At 41.1% G+C, this 18,023-nt stretch overlaps 1 protein-coding gene across 1 annotated transcript in view; it reads right to left on the bottom strand.

Annotated features, from left to right (window-relative positions):
- NID2 (nidogen 2 (osteonidogen)) overlaps positions 1 to 16,587 on the bottom strand; it is a 99,378-nt gene extending 82,791 nt beyond the window's left edge. Inside the window, exons 1-2 of the mRNA XM_006894374.1 lie at positions 16,354 to 16,587; positions 15,412 to 15,720 (exon numbers count right to left, since the gene is read on the bottom strand). Coding sequence (XP_006894436.1) covers positions 15,412 to 15,720; positions 16,354 to 16,587 — 543 coding nt within the window. The remainder of the gene's footprint in view (positions 1 to 15,411; positions 15,721 to 16,353) is intronic.
- Between the last annotated feature and the right edge of the window lie 1,436 nt (positions 16,588 to 18,023).

The raw sequence follows: 18,023 nt of genomic DNA, 5'->3' as shown, positions 1-18,023 counted from the left end.
ACCAGTCCCTCCTTGAAACATGCCCAAAGTATGTCAGACAGAGCTTCAGAATCATTGACTTCAAAGAGCATTCCGGCTTCGCCCTCTCCAGGACAAACCTGCTTGTTCTCCTAGCAGTCCATGGTATATTCAACACTCTTCTCCAGCACCACAGCTCAAAGGCATCAATTCTCTTTATATCATCCCTACTCACTGTCCAACTCTCCAATGCATAGCATGTAATTGTGAAGACTATAGCCCGGATCAGGCACACCTTAGTCTCCAACCTGACATCATTGCTCTTCAGTACTCTTGAGAGGTCCCTCACAGCTGACTTTCCCAACGCAATTTGTCTCCTGATTTCCTGGCTGCTGTTACCAGGAGTGTTGACTGTGGAACCAAGTAAACTAAAACTGTTAACTATCTCAATCTCTTCACCATCCATACTGATGCTGCCAATTGGCCCAGTGGTGACAATCTTTGTTTTCTTGAAGTTGAGCTTCAATCCATATTGAAGGCTGCAGTCCTTGACCTTCTGCAGCAAGTGTTTCAGGTCCTCTTCAATTTCAGCAAGCAGGGTTGTGTTATCCGCATAATGCAGGTTGTTGATGACTCTTCTATCAATCCTGATGCCACATTCCTCCTCGCACAGCCCAGCATCTCAGATGATCTGTTCTGCATACAGATTGAAAAGGAATGGAGACAAAATACATCCCTGATGGACCCCCTTCTTGATTTTGAACCATGTTGGGTCTCCTTGCTCTGTTCCGATGACTGCCTCTTGGTCCAAGTATAGGTTTCGCACAAACACAATCAAATGTTCTGGGATTCTCATTCTTCTCAGAGTCAGCCATAGCTTGTTGTGATCCACACAGTCAAAAGCCTTTGCATAGTCAATGAAACACAAATAGACATTCTTCTGGTATTCTCTGCTTTCTGCCAAGATCCATCTAACATTAGCTATAATATCCCTAGTACCTCTTCTAAATCCAGCCCGCACATCTGGCAGTTCTCTGTTGACATATTGTTCCAAACATTTTTTGATAATTTTCAGCAGAATCTTGCTTTCATGTGATATTAATGATATTGTTCAGTAATTTCCACACTCTGTTGGGTCATCTTTATTTGGAATGGGAACAAATATCGATCATTTCCAGTCAGTCGGCCAGCTGGCTGTCCTCCAGATTTCTTGGCACAACTTAGTAAGCACATCCAGGGTAGCATCTGTTTGTTGAAATAGATCAATTGGTATGCCATCAACTCCTGGAGCCTTGTTTTTTGCCAATTCCTTCAGAGCAACTTCCTCCTTCATTACCACAGGCTCTTGCTCATATGTTATTTCATTAAATTCTTCTTTATCAGCCAATTCCTTCTGATACAGTGACTCTCTGTACTCCTTCCATATTCTTTTGATACTTCCTGGAGAAAAAAAAAGTTACATTTCTGCAGTACAAAATTGATTAAACATGTAATCAAAGTTCATTAATTATTACGGGCAATTGAAGTACAAAAGTTAGAGGGAAAAGAAGGACTGGTCATTGGAAAGAAGAGTCTTAGTGATAAAAACAATCCTGAAGATCAGCTGACAGAAGTTTGGAGAAGACTTTTTGTGATAAAGAATGAAGACCTACAGTATAAATTATATACTTCAATGTAATGAAGACAAAAACCCTCACAATGGAACCAATAAGCAACATCATCATAAATGGAGAAGAGACTGATGTCAAGGATTTAACTTTATTTGGATTTACAATTAACACGCATGGAAGCGGCAGTAAAGAAATTAAGTGAAGTGTTGTACTGCGAAAATCTGCTGCAAAAGACTTTAAGATGTACAAAAACAAAGATGTCATTTGGTAACTAAGGTATGCCTGACCCAACCTATGGTTATTTTCAATTGCCTCTATATATGCAATAGCTGGACAATGAATAAAGAAGAGTCAAGAACAACTGATGCCTTCAAACGATCCCATTGGTGAATATTGACCAAATGAAGAGTAAATATGTTTTGGAAGTATAACCGGAATGCTCCTTAAATGCAAGGATAATGCGACTTCACCTCACATACTTCCACTAAGCTTCCAGAAGAGATGTTGTATCCTTGAATAAAGATAACATGCTTGGAAAAGCAGGTCAGCAAACAAGAGGCTGATGCTCAGAGAGATGGATTGAAATGGTCAATGATTGCCAACAACGAGTTAAAGCATAGCAAATATTGTGAGGCTGGTGCAAGACTATGCAGTATTTTGTACATAAGGTCATTTTCAGTAGCAATGGACTTGAGGGTGCTGAAGAACAACAATCTTTACAAGAGCAGAGTACCAGGTTTTTCTCCCATGGAGCTCCTGGGTGAACCACTAAACTTTTGGTTAGTAGTGAAGCATTTACCCTCAGACTTTTTTTCTGACACTTTTCAGTAAAACTTGAGCACTTTTTGAGTCAGTCTCCCTACATGTCTCTTTCTCTATGCCTTCATGTTTGTATTTCAGATTCATATTAAATTATTTCAACTGAATTATAGGCTTCCCTTATTTTTCACTTTAGCTCTTGAAGTGAATAATGCAATAGTCTTATTTTAACTTCTTACTTTCCTGTATGTGCACACATAAGTATGCACATACACCCATAGCCCTGACAATGACAATTATCTTTTACAGCATGAAAACATGGTGTCAATTCCCATATACTCTGCATACTGCACAAATCTGTATGTAACACAGTTCTCTACACCTCTCATTAACTAAAAAACAAAACCAAATCCATTACTCTTTCCTCAGAAATACCACAGATAAAAGCAAACATTAATGTCCTTAGTGTCTTCCATGAATAAGTTCTTTGGTAGTCAACATCATGACTTCTTTACTCTATGATGCACTTATTCTAGTTCCAGGAATTGCAAGATGAACTGACTTGGTAAACAATATTTGTTCACATTTTTTTTTTCAGATGCAATCATGCCTTGACATTCCTGTAATATCAGGTGCAACATTCTGTCATATTCACTAAGAATGTCCACAGAGAAAAAGAGCAAATGCAGAATTAAAATAGTTTTATGTGGCAAAGAAAGCATGCCATTCCTCTGATATCTTCAAGTTTCCAGTAACTTTGCAATATACAGTTAGTATGCCAAGGTTTAAGAAAGACATGTAGAACTCACACAATCCTTCAAGGAAAGTAGATTACTCTTTGCCAGAATCTATGTCCAATGAACTATTAAAATAAAAACTCAAGTCCCAGCACTCTTTAAAATATTTTTAAGAGCTTTCAACGTGGATAATTGAAAAAACACTCTCACTAAACAGAATTCTCATCTCCTTTCTAAAGCCAACTCAGCATATGGCAGTGTCTGAAGAAAGATTTTCATTAGAAAAATAAAAGAGAATCTCTAACCCTCTTTAACACACACACACACACACACTGAGACAATTTGGAATTCAGAGTCCTTATGCAAAGCATCTTGGACTTTACATCACTGCATCATCCTAACATAGAGAAATTGGAGAACTAAAATTTGGTCCCATTAAGCCAAACTAGGGCAACAAAGAATACTGGGCACTCACATTTTCAAGGGTAAGGTACTAAAATGGCTAATTAAAAAGATAACCAGTTAATTCCTGTAACAACTGTATAAAGCAGCATTGCTACCTCCTTTTAAACTTTAGGAAATGAAGACTACGGTTGGATCATTACATTCAAAGTCACTGACTAAATGTTAATAAATAATTTATCTTTCAAAGATGTTTTCTATCTGTAATGTTATCATTATAACTACCCTGGATGTGATGGTTTGGAATCCTACTGAAACATATAATGTTTTGTGCTGCTAACCGAAGGCCAGCACTTTGAATCCACCAGCAGCTCCATCAGAGAAAGATGGGCAGTCTCCTTCAGTGAAGATTTCCAACCTCAGGAACAAAATGCTACACATTGGACTTGACTCAATGATAGCGGGTTTGGGAATGTTTGGGAATATGATTTTGTTGTTGTTTTGTGTTACTGAGTCACCTGCAACTCATAGCAACCTTATGTGCAACAGCCCTAAACCCTGTTCTATCCTGTGCCAATCTTATTGTCTCTAATACACCTACCTCCATTAACTCAGTCACCGAATCAATCTATCTCATCAAGGGTCTTTCTCTCCCGTGCTGTCCCTCCAGCCTCCCAAGCATGACGTCCCTTTCCAAGGACAGGTCCCACCTTGCAACATGTCCAAAGTATGTCAGACAAAGCTTCAGAATCCTTGCTTCCAAGGAACAGCCTGGCTTCACCCTCTCCAGGACAAACTTGTTTGTTTTCTTAGCAGTCCGTAGTATATTCAATACTCTTCTCCAGCACCACAGCTCAAAGGCATCAATTCTCCTTCCATCATCCCTAGTCATTGTCCAGCCTTCTGATGTATAGCAAGTAATTGCAAAGATCATGGCCTGTATCAGGTGTACCTTAGTCTCGAGACTGACATTGTTGTTCTTCAGTACTTTCAAGAGGTCTCTTACAGCAGACATTTCCTAATTCAATTCATCCTTTAATTTCTTGGCTGTTAGTACCAAGAGTGTTGATTGTAGAGCCAAGAAAACTGAAGCTATCAATAATCTCAATCTCTTCACTATCTGTCATGATGCTGCCAATTAGCCCAGTTGTGAGAATCTTTGTGTTGTTTTTTTTTTTTTATGTTGAGCTTCAATCCATATTTTATTTTGGCCTGGCCATGGGCAATCCACTATTTTGTAACCGGATAATATGCATACTTTTAATACATATGTATGTTTTGGCAAAATGTGTTCTATATAACTCTGCTTGATCCTGTAAGTGACTTGTCATCATCTGACCTCTGGTTCTTAAGACATTAGCCATGTTAATAAATATTTTATCTTTCCAAGATGCTTTCTATCTGTAATGTTATCATTATAACTACCCTGGATGTAGTCTGCCAAGTGACTTACTGATTTTAAATTTGTTATCTATTGTAGCCACAAAAGTTGGGAAAAGCCTCTAACCTGATGATGTGACTCACAGATTTAGGTTTTTCCAGCTTCAACAACTGCATGAGCCATTTCCTTGAAATAAACCTCTATTTATTTATAGTTGCACACACACACACACACACACACACACACACACTGGTTTCGCTCCTCTATAGAAGGAGCCTAAGTAAGACCTTTGTTACAGAAAGTGGTTCTAAAGGAACAAAATTCTAAGGATGACTTTTCTTAATTGGTCCTCAAATTTAGAAATTTTAAGTCTTGCTAGTCTTATTTGCAATGATTTGAGGCAGCAAAAGAATTATGCAAAATATCACCACCACTGAATCAAATATTTGTGAGACAAATCTCTAGGTGATTACATATTTGATATTTTTCTATCATTTTTTTCAGAGTTGGAAATATAGAGAAACTGATTGATCAATTTAATTTGTTTATTTATATTGTGTAAAAAATAAAATAAACGAAAGAATGGATTTTGATGAAAGACAGTGGATTAGTATAAATCTAGCAAAATGATGGGCAATCTCCTTCTATGTGATTATATGTCAGTTCCGACCTGACAGCACACAACAGCAACAACATCAAGGAGGTAATTAAAATTTCAGTTACTGTTCCTAATGTGGTTTCATTACTTGAGTAATTGAACACATTTTCTGGTTCTTCGTATGCAGCTATTGATCAAGTCAATGCATTTTTCTTGATTCTAGTTTCAAAGGAATACTAGAAACTATTTGTCTTCACCTAGTCACATCGTCACTGTCCTACCTCAGAGATACAATGATTATGTCATATATGAGACTCATATAGGAATCTTGATTTCCTTCCACAAGACACCACACCATCACATTACATGACACTGGTCTGTTATATATACAGAAAAAAAATTATCAATGACTCTAGACTTACTGGTAAAACATTTTCATACAGGAAAGTAGGAAATGAGTATGACAAAATTTCAGGTGCCTTCCATCTCAGTTAAATGTCTGGGGCTCCATTGGTGTGGGGCATGTCAAAATAATTCAACTAAGAGAAGTTTTCATATAGGGCTTCTCCTATAACTAAAAAGGCAACTTAACACCTGGTAGGCCTCTTTGGATATTAGAGGCAACATATCCTTCATATGGATGTGCAAACCACTCTGTCAAGAGATTTGAAAAGCTGCTAGTTTTGAATGGAGCCCAGAACAAGAGAAGACTTTGAAACAGGTTCAGATTGCATAAAGTCACTGTGCCACTTGGACCATGTGATTCTGAAGGCCAGATAGATGATGTTTGGAGTCTAGCAGGGCCTTGTTGGTAAATCTCAATGCAGATCCTAACAATTCGAATTGTTCTATCACCTTCTGCTGATAATTTTCTTTTCTGAGAAGCAATTGGTGGCAGGGACTTAGCAAATACTGACCATGTAACCAAGAACCACTGAATCATGGTGCAGCTTGAGCTGCCATGAACTCGATGTTGCCTGACTCATAGAGTCATAAAGTTGGACATGTACAGCTGTACTTCATTATTAAAGTGGAATATATGAGATCAGACTTTAGCAGGGCATGAAGGCAGAGATAAGTCACAAGAGAAATTGGTCCATGTCTATGGTTTCTATTTTTGTCACCTCATTTTCCTCTCCCAGTCTGCACCTTTGGCCTCATGGCTCACTCAGGTAGAGAAAGCTTGGGCCTGGTTTACCGCTTTATGAAGGTACCACTGGAAGTGGATAGCCACAGCACGATAGCCCCTTTCACCTACTTCCCTGAAGGACAATCATGAAGGAAAATCTTCCTAATGAAAAGAACTTCAAAGTATGTCTGGTTGTTCACTTTGCTAGACAGAAGTGGCCAGATACATGACTGCATAGTGATTCATGAGTTGTAGCCAATAGTTTGGCAATATCATCAGGGATGTGGAAGGAACATGATTAGAAAATTGATGACAAAAAGATACAGGGAATAGGTATGTGAATAGATCTCTCTGAATGGGCTAAAGACGTGAAAATATTTGATTCTCACATAAATAATAACTAAAGGATGATTTCAGCTGAGGGGATTTTTAACAGCTAAATAGTCTGTTCTTTTCTTTGGAAATCCATCATCCTTTCTCCCCGGGCACTTCTGTCATTGCTCAAAGGTTTTATAAACAAAGAGGCCATAGTGGCAAGAATGAGAGTTGTAAAAAAGGCTCAGAAATATGAACTTCCACTCACCAACAAGCACTTGGATATAGACACAGCTGAGTGCCAAAACAAGCAATGGAAACCATCACTGAGTTGCCAATATGGTACCATTCTTTGAGGTGACAATCTAGAAACCTAGTGGCAAATTGATTACATTGGGCCAATTCCATCTTCAAAAGGACAGTGTTTTGTTCTTATTGGGATACACATTTATTCTGGATATGGGTTTTCCTTTTTTGCTCACAATAGTTCTGCCAAAACTACCATCCATGTATTTACAGAATGCACTATTCACCACCTAGATAGCCCACACTTTATTGTCTTAGATAATGAGATTCAGAAACTCACTTCACAGCAAATGAAGAGCAGAAAAGCATCAATACTCCTGGAATTTCCTTGTCTTAATATAGTCCCAAACATTCTGAAGCAGCTAGCTTGATAAAGCAATAAAAGGCCTTCTAAAGACTCCATTATGATACCAGCTATGATAACTTCAGAATTGGGGTAATGCTCCCCAGGAGGTTGTATATGTTCTAAACCAATGTCTAGTATATAAACGTGCTGTTTGTTCTACAGATGGGATTCATTTGTCCAGGAATCAAGGGTTGAAAATGGAGGGTACCACCTACTATTTCTTCTACTGACCTGCTCATGAAATTTCTGTCTCTTGGCCCCATGATTCTATGCTCTGCAGGTCTAGAGATCTTAGTTCCAAAGAGAAATGCTCCCAAACATAGTTATAATACTGATTTCATTGAACTTGAAATTAAGAATGCCATCCAATTATTTTGGCTTCTACATGCCTCTGGACCAATAGGCAAAGAAGGACATTAGCATATTCACTAGTGTAAATGATCCTAATTAAAAACCAAAACTCAAATTCATTGCCATCAAGTATACCTCACCATAAGACCTTACGGCAAATCTGCCTCAAGGCTGTACTCTTTAGAGAAGCTAACTGACACATCATTCTCCCACAGAGTGGCTGGCAGGTTCAAACTGCCAACATTTTGGTTCAACTGCTTAACCACTGTGCCACCAGGAACCATTTGATCCTGCTTACTAAGGAAAAACTGGATTGATATTTCATAATGGAAGGAAAGGGGGATATGTCTGAAATACAGAAAACCCCTCAGGATGTCTTTTAGTACTACTATGCCCTGTGATAAAAGTTAATGGGAAGTGACAGCAACCCAAATGTGGCATGACTCTTAATGATTCAGGCCTTTCAGGATGAAGGTTTGTGTCATATCACCAGGCAAAAACCTACAACTTAGATGTAAGTTGAAGGTGAAGGATAATAGAAGAAAATAGTTCTAAATATCTGTTTTAACCACAAGACTAATTATAGAAATGACAACTTTAATTGTATTTCTTTTTTAGAAATATAGGTGTGCATATAATTCTATTGCCTCCCCTCTGTTATCCTACTACTTATAAAATAAAAGAAACAAATGGATCAGTGCATTTCGTTGTTAGTTTTATGTAAGTTAATTGTATCATGTTAGGCTCAAGTATGACTTTATAATTTTCATTATTTGAGATTTTGCATTGCTTATGGAGATGTATACAGGTGCCAAGATGGTAAGGGTAAATCATGATGGTAAATGGTATGTCAACATGGTTAGGCTATGATTCTCCATATTATTAGCTTCTGTTTTGTGATCTGATGTAAAGGGAGTTTCCTTGACCATGTGACCTGCATTCAAATATATAGATATTTTGGTAATATCTTTGCTCGCTCTCCCTCTGTGTCTTGATCCTGTATCTGACTCATCATTATCTAACTTCTGATTCATTACCTATAAGCCATCAGACCTGTGGATTTGGGGTTAATAAGGCCCTGCAACCACATTCTTCAGGAAATGTCTCTGGCCTGACACGTGAGGCTTGCCAGCTTCTAAAATTGTTGTTGTTGTTAATATGTTGTCAAGTTAGAACTGACCCATAACTGACCCTCCAGCAGGGTTTCAAAGGCAGTAAATCCCATGGGAGAAGATTGCCCATTTTTTTCTCCCTTAGAGTAGCTGGTGGATTTGAACTGTCTTCAGGTTGGCAATGCAGCTTCTAGGTATTTCAAGGAACTAGGTCATTATCTTGAAATATATCTCCCTGCATAGAATTAGGTCATAAAGTTGAAAACAACTCATGGCTGATGCTCCAGTAGGTTTTCATAGGTTTTGAGGCACAAAGGAAATGACTGGCCATGTTGGCCCTTCACAGCTGCTGGTGAATTCAAACCAACAGAAAGGCACTGGTAGCATAATTTCTGGATAGTTCCACTGCTTATCCAAAGGTGGGGGGGAGGGGGTCCATAAGATTCCCCCCTGGAGAAAGATGGTCTATCTCCTCCCTTAGGATTTTCAGTCTCTGAAATCTTGCTGGAAGGTCAGCTACAAGTTGGTTCCAACTCAATGACAATAAGTGTGTGTGTATGTGATATTGATATACAATTTGTTGCTTAATACTCATTTTAAGAAACGCAAATCCACTTCAGCTCATTACCATCAAATTGAAATCAACTCATAGCTGACCCTCCAGGAGGTTTTGAGAGGCTTTAAATTGCACTGGAGGATAATGCCCTTCTTTCTCCTGCAGAAAAGCTTGTAGATTAGATACACGTGCCTTTGTGTTGGCAATGCAACTTCTTATTCACTAGAGCTCTCTATGTTATACAACATATTGTTGTTGTTGTTGATTGCCTTTGAATTGATCATGACTCACAGGGACCCTATGAATAAAAGGCCCGAAGCCCCTCTACAACTACTGACATTTATCAAAGTTCATATTGTTTCTGGAGGCGTGTCGTTTAGGAAGTGTATGCCACTCCTGTTTCCAAACCTGTCATAGTATGTTATTGTTGTTATGTGAAATTGAGTTATCTGTGATGTATAGCGACCCTATGTACAGCAGCTATGAACCCTTCCCTGTCCTGAGCCAGTCTCACTAATTCTGACACACCAACCATGATTGCTCCAGTTATTGTATCAATCCATCTCATCCAGGGTCTCCATCTCCTGCTCTGTCTATCCACCCTTCCGAGCATGATGTCCTTCTCCAAGGACCAATTTCTCTTGGCCACATGCCCAAAGTAAGTGAGGCACAGCTTCAAAATCCTAGTCTCCAAGGAGAGACTTGGTTTCACCCTCTCCAAGACAGACTTATTTGTTTTCTTGGCAGTCCATGGTATGTTCAAGACTCTTCTCCAGCACCACAACTTGAAGGCATCTATTCTTCTTCTGTCATCCTCAGTCATTGTCCAACTCTCTTAAGAATAACAATAATTGAGAACACCATGGCCGAGATTAGGTGCACCTTTGTATCTAGACTACCACCGTTGCTCTTCAGCACTCTGGAGAGGTCCATGACAGCAGATGTATAGAATATATAGAAAATATATTTTGTATATATTTATACATTATATATACAGTATACTTTATGTATACATATATACAGTGCTTGCTGCAGAAAGTCAAGGACTATAGTATTCAATACAGATTGCATCTCAACATCAAGAAAATAAGAATTCTCACCACTGGGCCAATTGGCAGCAACATGATAGATGGAGAAGAGATGAAAGCTGTTAACAATTACAGCTTGTTTGGCTCCACAATCACTACTCTTGGCACTAACAGTCAGCAGATGAAAAGACAAACTGCACTGGGGAAAATCTGCTATCAGGGACCTCTCTAGAGTACTGAGAAGCATCAGTCTAGAGACTAAGGTGCACCTGATCCAGGCATGGTCTTCACAATTACTTGATATGCATCAGAAATCTGGGCAATGACTAAGGATGACCAAAGAAGAACTGATGCCTTTGAGATTAAGATTGATGCTGGAGAAGAGTTTTGAACATACCATGGACTGCCAAGAAAACAAATAGGTCTGTCTTGGAGAGGAAGAAACTAAGTTCCTCCTTGGAGGCTAGGATTTTGAAGCTCCATCTCACACACTTTGGTCACATGGAAGGAGGGACCGGTGCTTCAAGAAGGACATCATGCTTGGAATGATGGAGAGACAGTGCAGGAGAGGAAGACCCCAGATGAGATGGATTAACATAGTAACTTAGGCAATGGAGGAAGGTGTGTTGGAGTCAGTGACACAGGGCAGGTTTCAGAGCATGCGATTGGATGGCACATAACGAGAAGACTACACACAGACATTATTACTCGTTGTAATTCTTCAGCAAATCCAATCTAAGACACTTTGGAAGGGAAACACAATTCCAACACTAAAGATAAAGAAATCAAGAAAAATAATTAACAAAGGCACATTGCCAGGAATATAATTTTCAGTTTCAAAGAAAATCTGATAAAATGTGGATGTTAAAGCTCTAGCACTATTTTTTTGACCTGAAATCTCTGTGCAATTGCTCATCTTGCATAGTAAGTAGATTCATTTTGCTTAACTTAATTTTGTCCTTTGGCCTGTGTTAAAAAAAAAACCAGAAACACAACAATGAGACAGATGCAGCTGATTTCTCTTCAGAGCATTGGGATATTATTTGGAAGTGATACTGGCAAGAAAATTGTCTTCAGAAGCAAGTTTTATTCCAAGTCCATCCTTCCTTTGAATTGAATATGGTTCCAAGTACTTTTCTGTACAAAGATCACACCAAGAGAATAAAATTCATGTCTTAGTTATTGTAAGCATTTGGGAAAGGCACAACTATTGTTGTATCCATCTATTCTGTGCAGAGGAATGGGTCTTCAAAGACAGTCGCATCCTATTATCTGCCTCTGTCTCCAAGAGCAAAATTCTAGACAGTTGTTTTAACTTCTCTTTGCTTTTATCTGTGAAAAGTAAATAATCATTCTTGTATCTATCCTGTAAGATTGTGAGAAGAAAGTAGTATAATAAAATACTGTTATAAGAGTTTAACATGATAGCTTTAATAATGATTATAATGATTAATGAATCAGTCTTCCTTTCTGCCTTTACCTTCTAAATACAGCCAACAAGGGCTCTTTTTTAAAAAAAGAAAAAAAGTAAAATTGTATCAGAATTCTCCAAAGGTTGCTTGGTGTCAAAGAACAAAGATCAGAGTTGGAGTTGGAAGTGCTCTGTTTCTATCTGCTGGTCTATCTGGCTTCATGTCTCACCACCCATCCTTTTCTGTAATAATGTACCAAATGTAACGCCTCAAATATTCCCTTTTACAAGAGCTAAATTATATGGCATATGCTAGTTCTCACGTCTGGAATGTTCCACTTTACTCAGTTAAGATTCAAAGGGACTTATTCCTTGGCTTTTCCAGATAAAGTCCTTTAACAAGGAAAAAATTATGGATAGGGTCCTTAAGTCAATAGATTACCATACTTTGAAAAGTCAATATCCTTATAAACTCTGAGATCTTTGGAGTAAAGAGTAAATCCTCTCATTGTGTCGATGCCAATCCTGAGATTACAATAAATACAGAAAAAGAGTTTGCTGAATGACCCACTTTCATTTGTACATAAATGAATACAGAGAGCTCTGGTGGCCTAGTGAGTACGGAGTTGAACTACCAACCCAAAAGCAAGGCGGTTCAAATCCACTAGCTCTTCCTTGGGTGAAAGATGTACAATTTACAGCTTCTGAAAATCTACTGGAGCGTCAGCTATGAGCTAGTTCCAACTTAATAGTATACAACTTATAAATATACCACATATAAGAGAGATGTTTAGAGAACAGACTGGATGGAAACATAATAAAGAATTAGTTATTAACATCTGGTTAAGAGAATGAAAGTGTTTATTTTTTATGTTTTGCAAAGTTTTCATTTTTTTAAACTTAAAAATAAGTATAAATGAAAGAAAGAATACAGCATAATGCCGGGGATCTTGCCTTATTCACCTTTGTATTAAAATGCTAAAGAGCACCTTTTTATAAAAATAAAACAAAGTTCACCAAACCTCCGCCCAGTCCAGTTCCTTGCATAGAGAAGGTGCACATTTGTTTGAATGAAATTTATTCCGTTGACTTAAATAATTCAGATACAAAACTTATTTAATTCAATAAAAACTAGGTGTTGCCTGACATGAGAGTTAAATGGTAAAAAAAAATCACAAATGCAAAAGTGTTTTTATATCTTAGATCTTCATTGCTTAGGGCACGTTTTAGGAATTATTCATACATAACCTCAGAACACAGAATAACATGTCCATTGTCATACTGAACAGTGCTAATGACAAGGGACAAGTTACTTAAACTCCTGGAGAGGGTATTTGCCAGTTTTCCATACTAAGAAACACTCTAACAATTAAAAATCTATAAAAACTTTACTCTTGGGGTATGATTTATCTAGACTCATGCTTCCTAAAAGGAGGAAGCATTTAGCTATCCAAGGAAAGAGGCTACTCACCTTTTTGTTAAGCCACACTGTGCCTCTGATGTGCTTTTAGAGAACTTCAATGGCCTTCAAAGGGCAGTGAAGCTTAGAAACTGGAAGCCTGAGTGGTTTATATTTTCAGGTAGAGAATGTAAGATAAACAGAGGACAGTCTCCTGCATACTAAGGAGCACGTCAACTAGAGTCTGAGTAACTTGCCAAAACCAACTTTATAAAAACAGCATCCTCAGCAGCCCACCAATTCTACTTCCTGGAATGTCTACTCAGTCTTTGAGTTCTGGTGGTGTAGTCCATAGCGAGCTGTGCTAATAACCTAACAGTAGCTGGTTCTAATCCACCGGTAGCTCCTTAGAAGAAAGATAGGAAATCTCCTCTGAGTTGGCTCCAACTCAAAGGCAATAAGTTAGATAGAAATGTCAATTAAGAAAATGCCCTTGTGGGACCACTGGTTGAGTAAATGATGGTAAATCCAAATATTATGTTGTCATTATAAATAATGTAGAAATACACCTACATGAAAACATAGTCACAATTCATTGGTCAGAAAAAGTAGGTTACAATGTAGTATTGGCAATGTGAGCACATTGCCATTTACAGATATAGACAGACAAATAAAATTATGAATAGAAAAGAAATTCTGGAAACTACACATGGAAATATTAAATAGGCATTTTCTCTGAGTAGTAAGAAAATGAAATGTTCTTTTTTTCCCTCCCCTTCCTCCCTTTGAAGTGTGAACAGCTAACTTCATTCTACAAGCAATGGAGACTTCATGCAGGTTTTTAAATGAACATTCTTTTTTCTCTTCAAACTTTAAAAACGTATTTCCTGATATTTCCTTCAATGAACATGTAATTAGGAATAATACTTCTATACTTGTTATTATGTGCCAGCAAGTCACTTGTGACTCATAGTGACCCTATGTACACTAGCTTTGAAACCTCCCCTATCCTGAGTCAGTCTCATTGTTTCTGACACATCTAATTGCATTTCTGCAATCACTGAGCCAATCCATCTCATCCTGGGTCTTCTTCTCCTGTGCTGTCCCTTCTCCCTTCTAAGCATGATGTCCCTCTCCAAGGACTAGTCTCTCCTGACCACATGCCCAAAGTATGTGAGCCAGAGCCTCAAAATCCTTGCCTCCACGGAGCATCTTGGTTTCACCCTCTCCAGAGCAGACCTGTTTGTTCTCCTGGTAGACTATGGTATGTTCAACACTCTTCTCCGGCACCACAAGGTATGAAACCTTCTTCTATCATCCCTAGTTACTGGCCAGCTCTTGGATACATAGTAAGCAATAGCAAAGACCATGGCCTGGATCAGGTGCACCTTAGTCTCCAGACTGACTTAATTGTTCTTCAATACTCTACTGAGCTCTCTGACAGCTGACTTTCCCAATGCAATTCATTTTTAATTTTCTGATTGCTGGAATCAAGAGTATTGATTGTGGAACCAAGCAAGCTTAAGTTACCAATAACCTCAAATTCTTTGTCCATCATGAAGCTGCTGATGAGAATCTTTGTTGTCTTGATGTTCTCTTCAATACATGTTCTCTTCAGTTTCAGCAAGCAAGATTGTATCATCTGCATAATACAGGTTGTCAATGAGTCTTCCTCCAACTTTTGTACTTAGAAGTCACTTTAAAAATCAGCAGCCAAACAATAATTCATGGGTTCAATTGTAGAGGAGAGGCATCTGCAGCCACAACCTGGCTCTCGTATCTTCCATCTAAACCTTCCCGGAATAAACTAGCCATCTCCTAGAGGTTGCCTAGATACAGCTTCTGTCTTCATTTCCAGGCCACTTAACCTTTCGATGTCAACAAATACTATACCTGATTCATTGCTGACACGTGCACAGCAAAGACAACCCCGTCCTGGGTCATTTGATTCAAATCCAGCATTCCAGGCTATTCTGCAGTTTGATGAGAGCCAGATCTTGGCTGGACACTTACCTCTGCTGCGGGCGACTCCCCTCTTGAGACCTCCTCATAAGCACCCACTTGCTCCCAGGTCACGAGGAAGGCATGTGTGGGGGCAAAATGCGCCGCGGAGTGCGGGAAGCCCGCGCGCACATAGCGAGCCGCCAGATCCAGCACGGCTGGAGAGATGTCCTCGCGGTACAGGATGCGGCCTTTGCCCTGACTCGTGTCTATATCGGCTAGGAAGGGGACGATGGCCGGGAAGTCGGTGGGAAGATCATCGTCCACATATTGGGTCTCCCTGGGGAAGTCCTTGGTGGAGATGATGCCATTGGTGCCCACCTGAGAAGGGAGGAAACAAAGTAAATGGTCGCCCATGCTACAGAAAGCCAAGGGGAAGTCACCCTGTCCCCAAGGGAGGAAAAGATAGTCACACTTAGAACCCTGCCTGGTGTGATCCCACTATTTCCACCAGCTGGGAACTTGTCTCCCAGCTCACACAGGTCAGCACAGCTTCAGCAGGATGCCCCGTCTCTTAATCCTACACAAAAGTGCTGCTCAATAGGTCTAGCAGGCACCTTGTAACTTGCCCCTTTCCATATAATCTTGGGGTCCTTTGGGGGGAAACGCCAGGGTCCAAGGAGGACTCCACCGACCCCCAGCTCTGCAAGCGTGCACAGATTACTCTGGGAACCCCACGGACCACCTGGAGAAGCCAAACTTCTTTTCTGCCTGGGACACATTACCACCCCTTGTAAGCAATTCTTTGCACTCCTAGAGGTTAGGAAGTAGTGGGTGAGGCAATAGCATTGCTGTAAAATTCACTCCCATCTCTAGGGCAAATGGAGCAGTGGGGCGGTAGGGCTATTCCTTTCCTTCTTTCCAAAGGGAGGCGTTAGGTGAAATAGACACTATGCTGACCCCTGGAAAGAGGCTTCGAGAAATTTACCAAGTCTCGCACAGAGCTGCACTTACGTAGAGGTCAGTGAACTGGGATCCGTAGAAGCGCAGGGGAATGGAGAGCCTCACGGCGGCTGAGCTCTCATCGTCGCCTTCCCGCAGGAGCTGATCTCCCCAGGTCTCTCCGTGGAGGAAGAGCTCGTTTGGGTGCAGCGCCGCGACGCGGGGCAGCAGCAGCAGTAGTAGTAGCAGCAGCAGTGGCGGTGGCGGCAGCAGCACCCGCCGATCGGCCGCCGGGTCCCCCCGCATGCTCGCTCGGCCCGCGGGCTGCCCTGACACGGAGCTCGTCCCTGGCCGGCCAGCCAGCCCACTAGCGGCTCGGCGCCAGCCTCGAACCAGGATCCCAGAGAGCTTCTGGCAAGGGCGGGACTCTGGGCTCTCCCAGTGTGCTCATTGGTTGCGGTCCTCGGCCGGGGACCAATCGCCGTGTCTGAGAAAGTTCGACAGCAGCCACCACATCTGGTTCTCGTTAAAAGTTTTCTGAGGCAGCGGTCGCGGGAGCGAGGGAGCTGGCGAGGTAAAAGCCCCGAGCAGGGGCTGCCCTGAGCTGCTCCTCCTCCTCTGCTGAGAGCTGCCGACTCACCCCAGCCCTCCCGTCGGGGATCCCCCAGGTCCCCGGGAACCCCGGCCCGCTCTGCAGGCCTGCAAGCTCGGAGCACTGCAGCGCAGTGGGAGGTGACCTCGGCCTAAGGGGACCCCTGCAGCGGCCTCTGTCCCTGGAGGCGGGCGCAACGTGCCCCTCCAGACTGACGGGACCACAGTGTGGTAGTTGGGTACGGTGTGAGTTTACGCTCCCTTCACCCAGGGGGTTAGATGGAGACGCAAACGAGATTTGTCGCGGCACCAGAGACGCCCTGCAGAGAAGCGCGCCTTTGTGTAGAGCCATAGGCTGATTCCTGAGTTCCGTCCCCTCCCCAAGGCTAGCCACTGGGGGACTGTGTCACCACCCCGCCCACTCAGGGTTTGAGCAGTGCTGTTTCCTTTCTGTAAAGTAAATTGCATCAGGGGAGACCACGAAATGCAACTGAGTGATGGGCTCCACCTGGGGTGTGACATGAAGCATCCTGTCTGGGAAGCGGAAAAAGTGGGAGAGGTGTAGGGAGTAGTCAGCGTGGGCTCGCAGGCCTGGGGCTACACTGGCTGGAGGCCACCGGGGCGGTAACCTGAGACTCGCAGCAGTGCGGGAGCTCCAGGCTTGAAAACAACACGAGCTCGAGACCAGCTGTGTGCTTGTGGAGATTCCCATCTTCCCCTCTCCCCAAATACGCCTTCTATGAAACCTCGAGAGATGGGCAGGATTTTACCATTTTCATTACTAAGGACTTGAAATTTCCCAGATAGTCTATTTTCTCCCGAAGACTCCCTAACCCCCAGCCCCACCTCTCCCACCCTCAAACCCAGTCTCAGTGGAAGCAAAGGTTTTTTTAAAAAAGAAGGAAGGAGCAAATCTTGAAAAAGCCTTCTGTGACTTCTCCAAAGACAGGCTACTTTTTGTAGGTGCGTATTTCAGTTATCCTTACAGGCCCACAGGGCCCAACCCTAAAACCCTTGAAGATAACATACAGAATTAACAAGAAATGGAAAATTGGACCAAAGCAGTTTGTGAAGAGTTGTGTATTTGCGCTCTTAAAAACATTTCATTTGCACGTGTACTTTTTCATTACTTTTGAGATTAGGCATTTCAT

The sequence above is a fragment of the Elephantulus edwardii genome, unplaced genomic scaffold (genome assembly GCF_000299155.1).
Source record: "Elephantulus edwardii isolate Elephantulus edwardi_28Jun2011 unplaced genomic scaffold, EleEdw1.0 scaffold00140, whole genome shotgun sequence".
Classification (NCBI taxonomy): domain Eukaryota; kingdom Metazoa; phylum Chordata; class Mammalia; order Macroscelidea; family Macroscelididae; genus Elephantulus; species Elephantulus edwardii.
The sequence above is the reverse complement of the archived record's forward strand: the minus strand, read 5'-3'. Positions and strand labels throughout refer to the sequence as shown.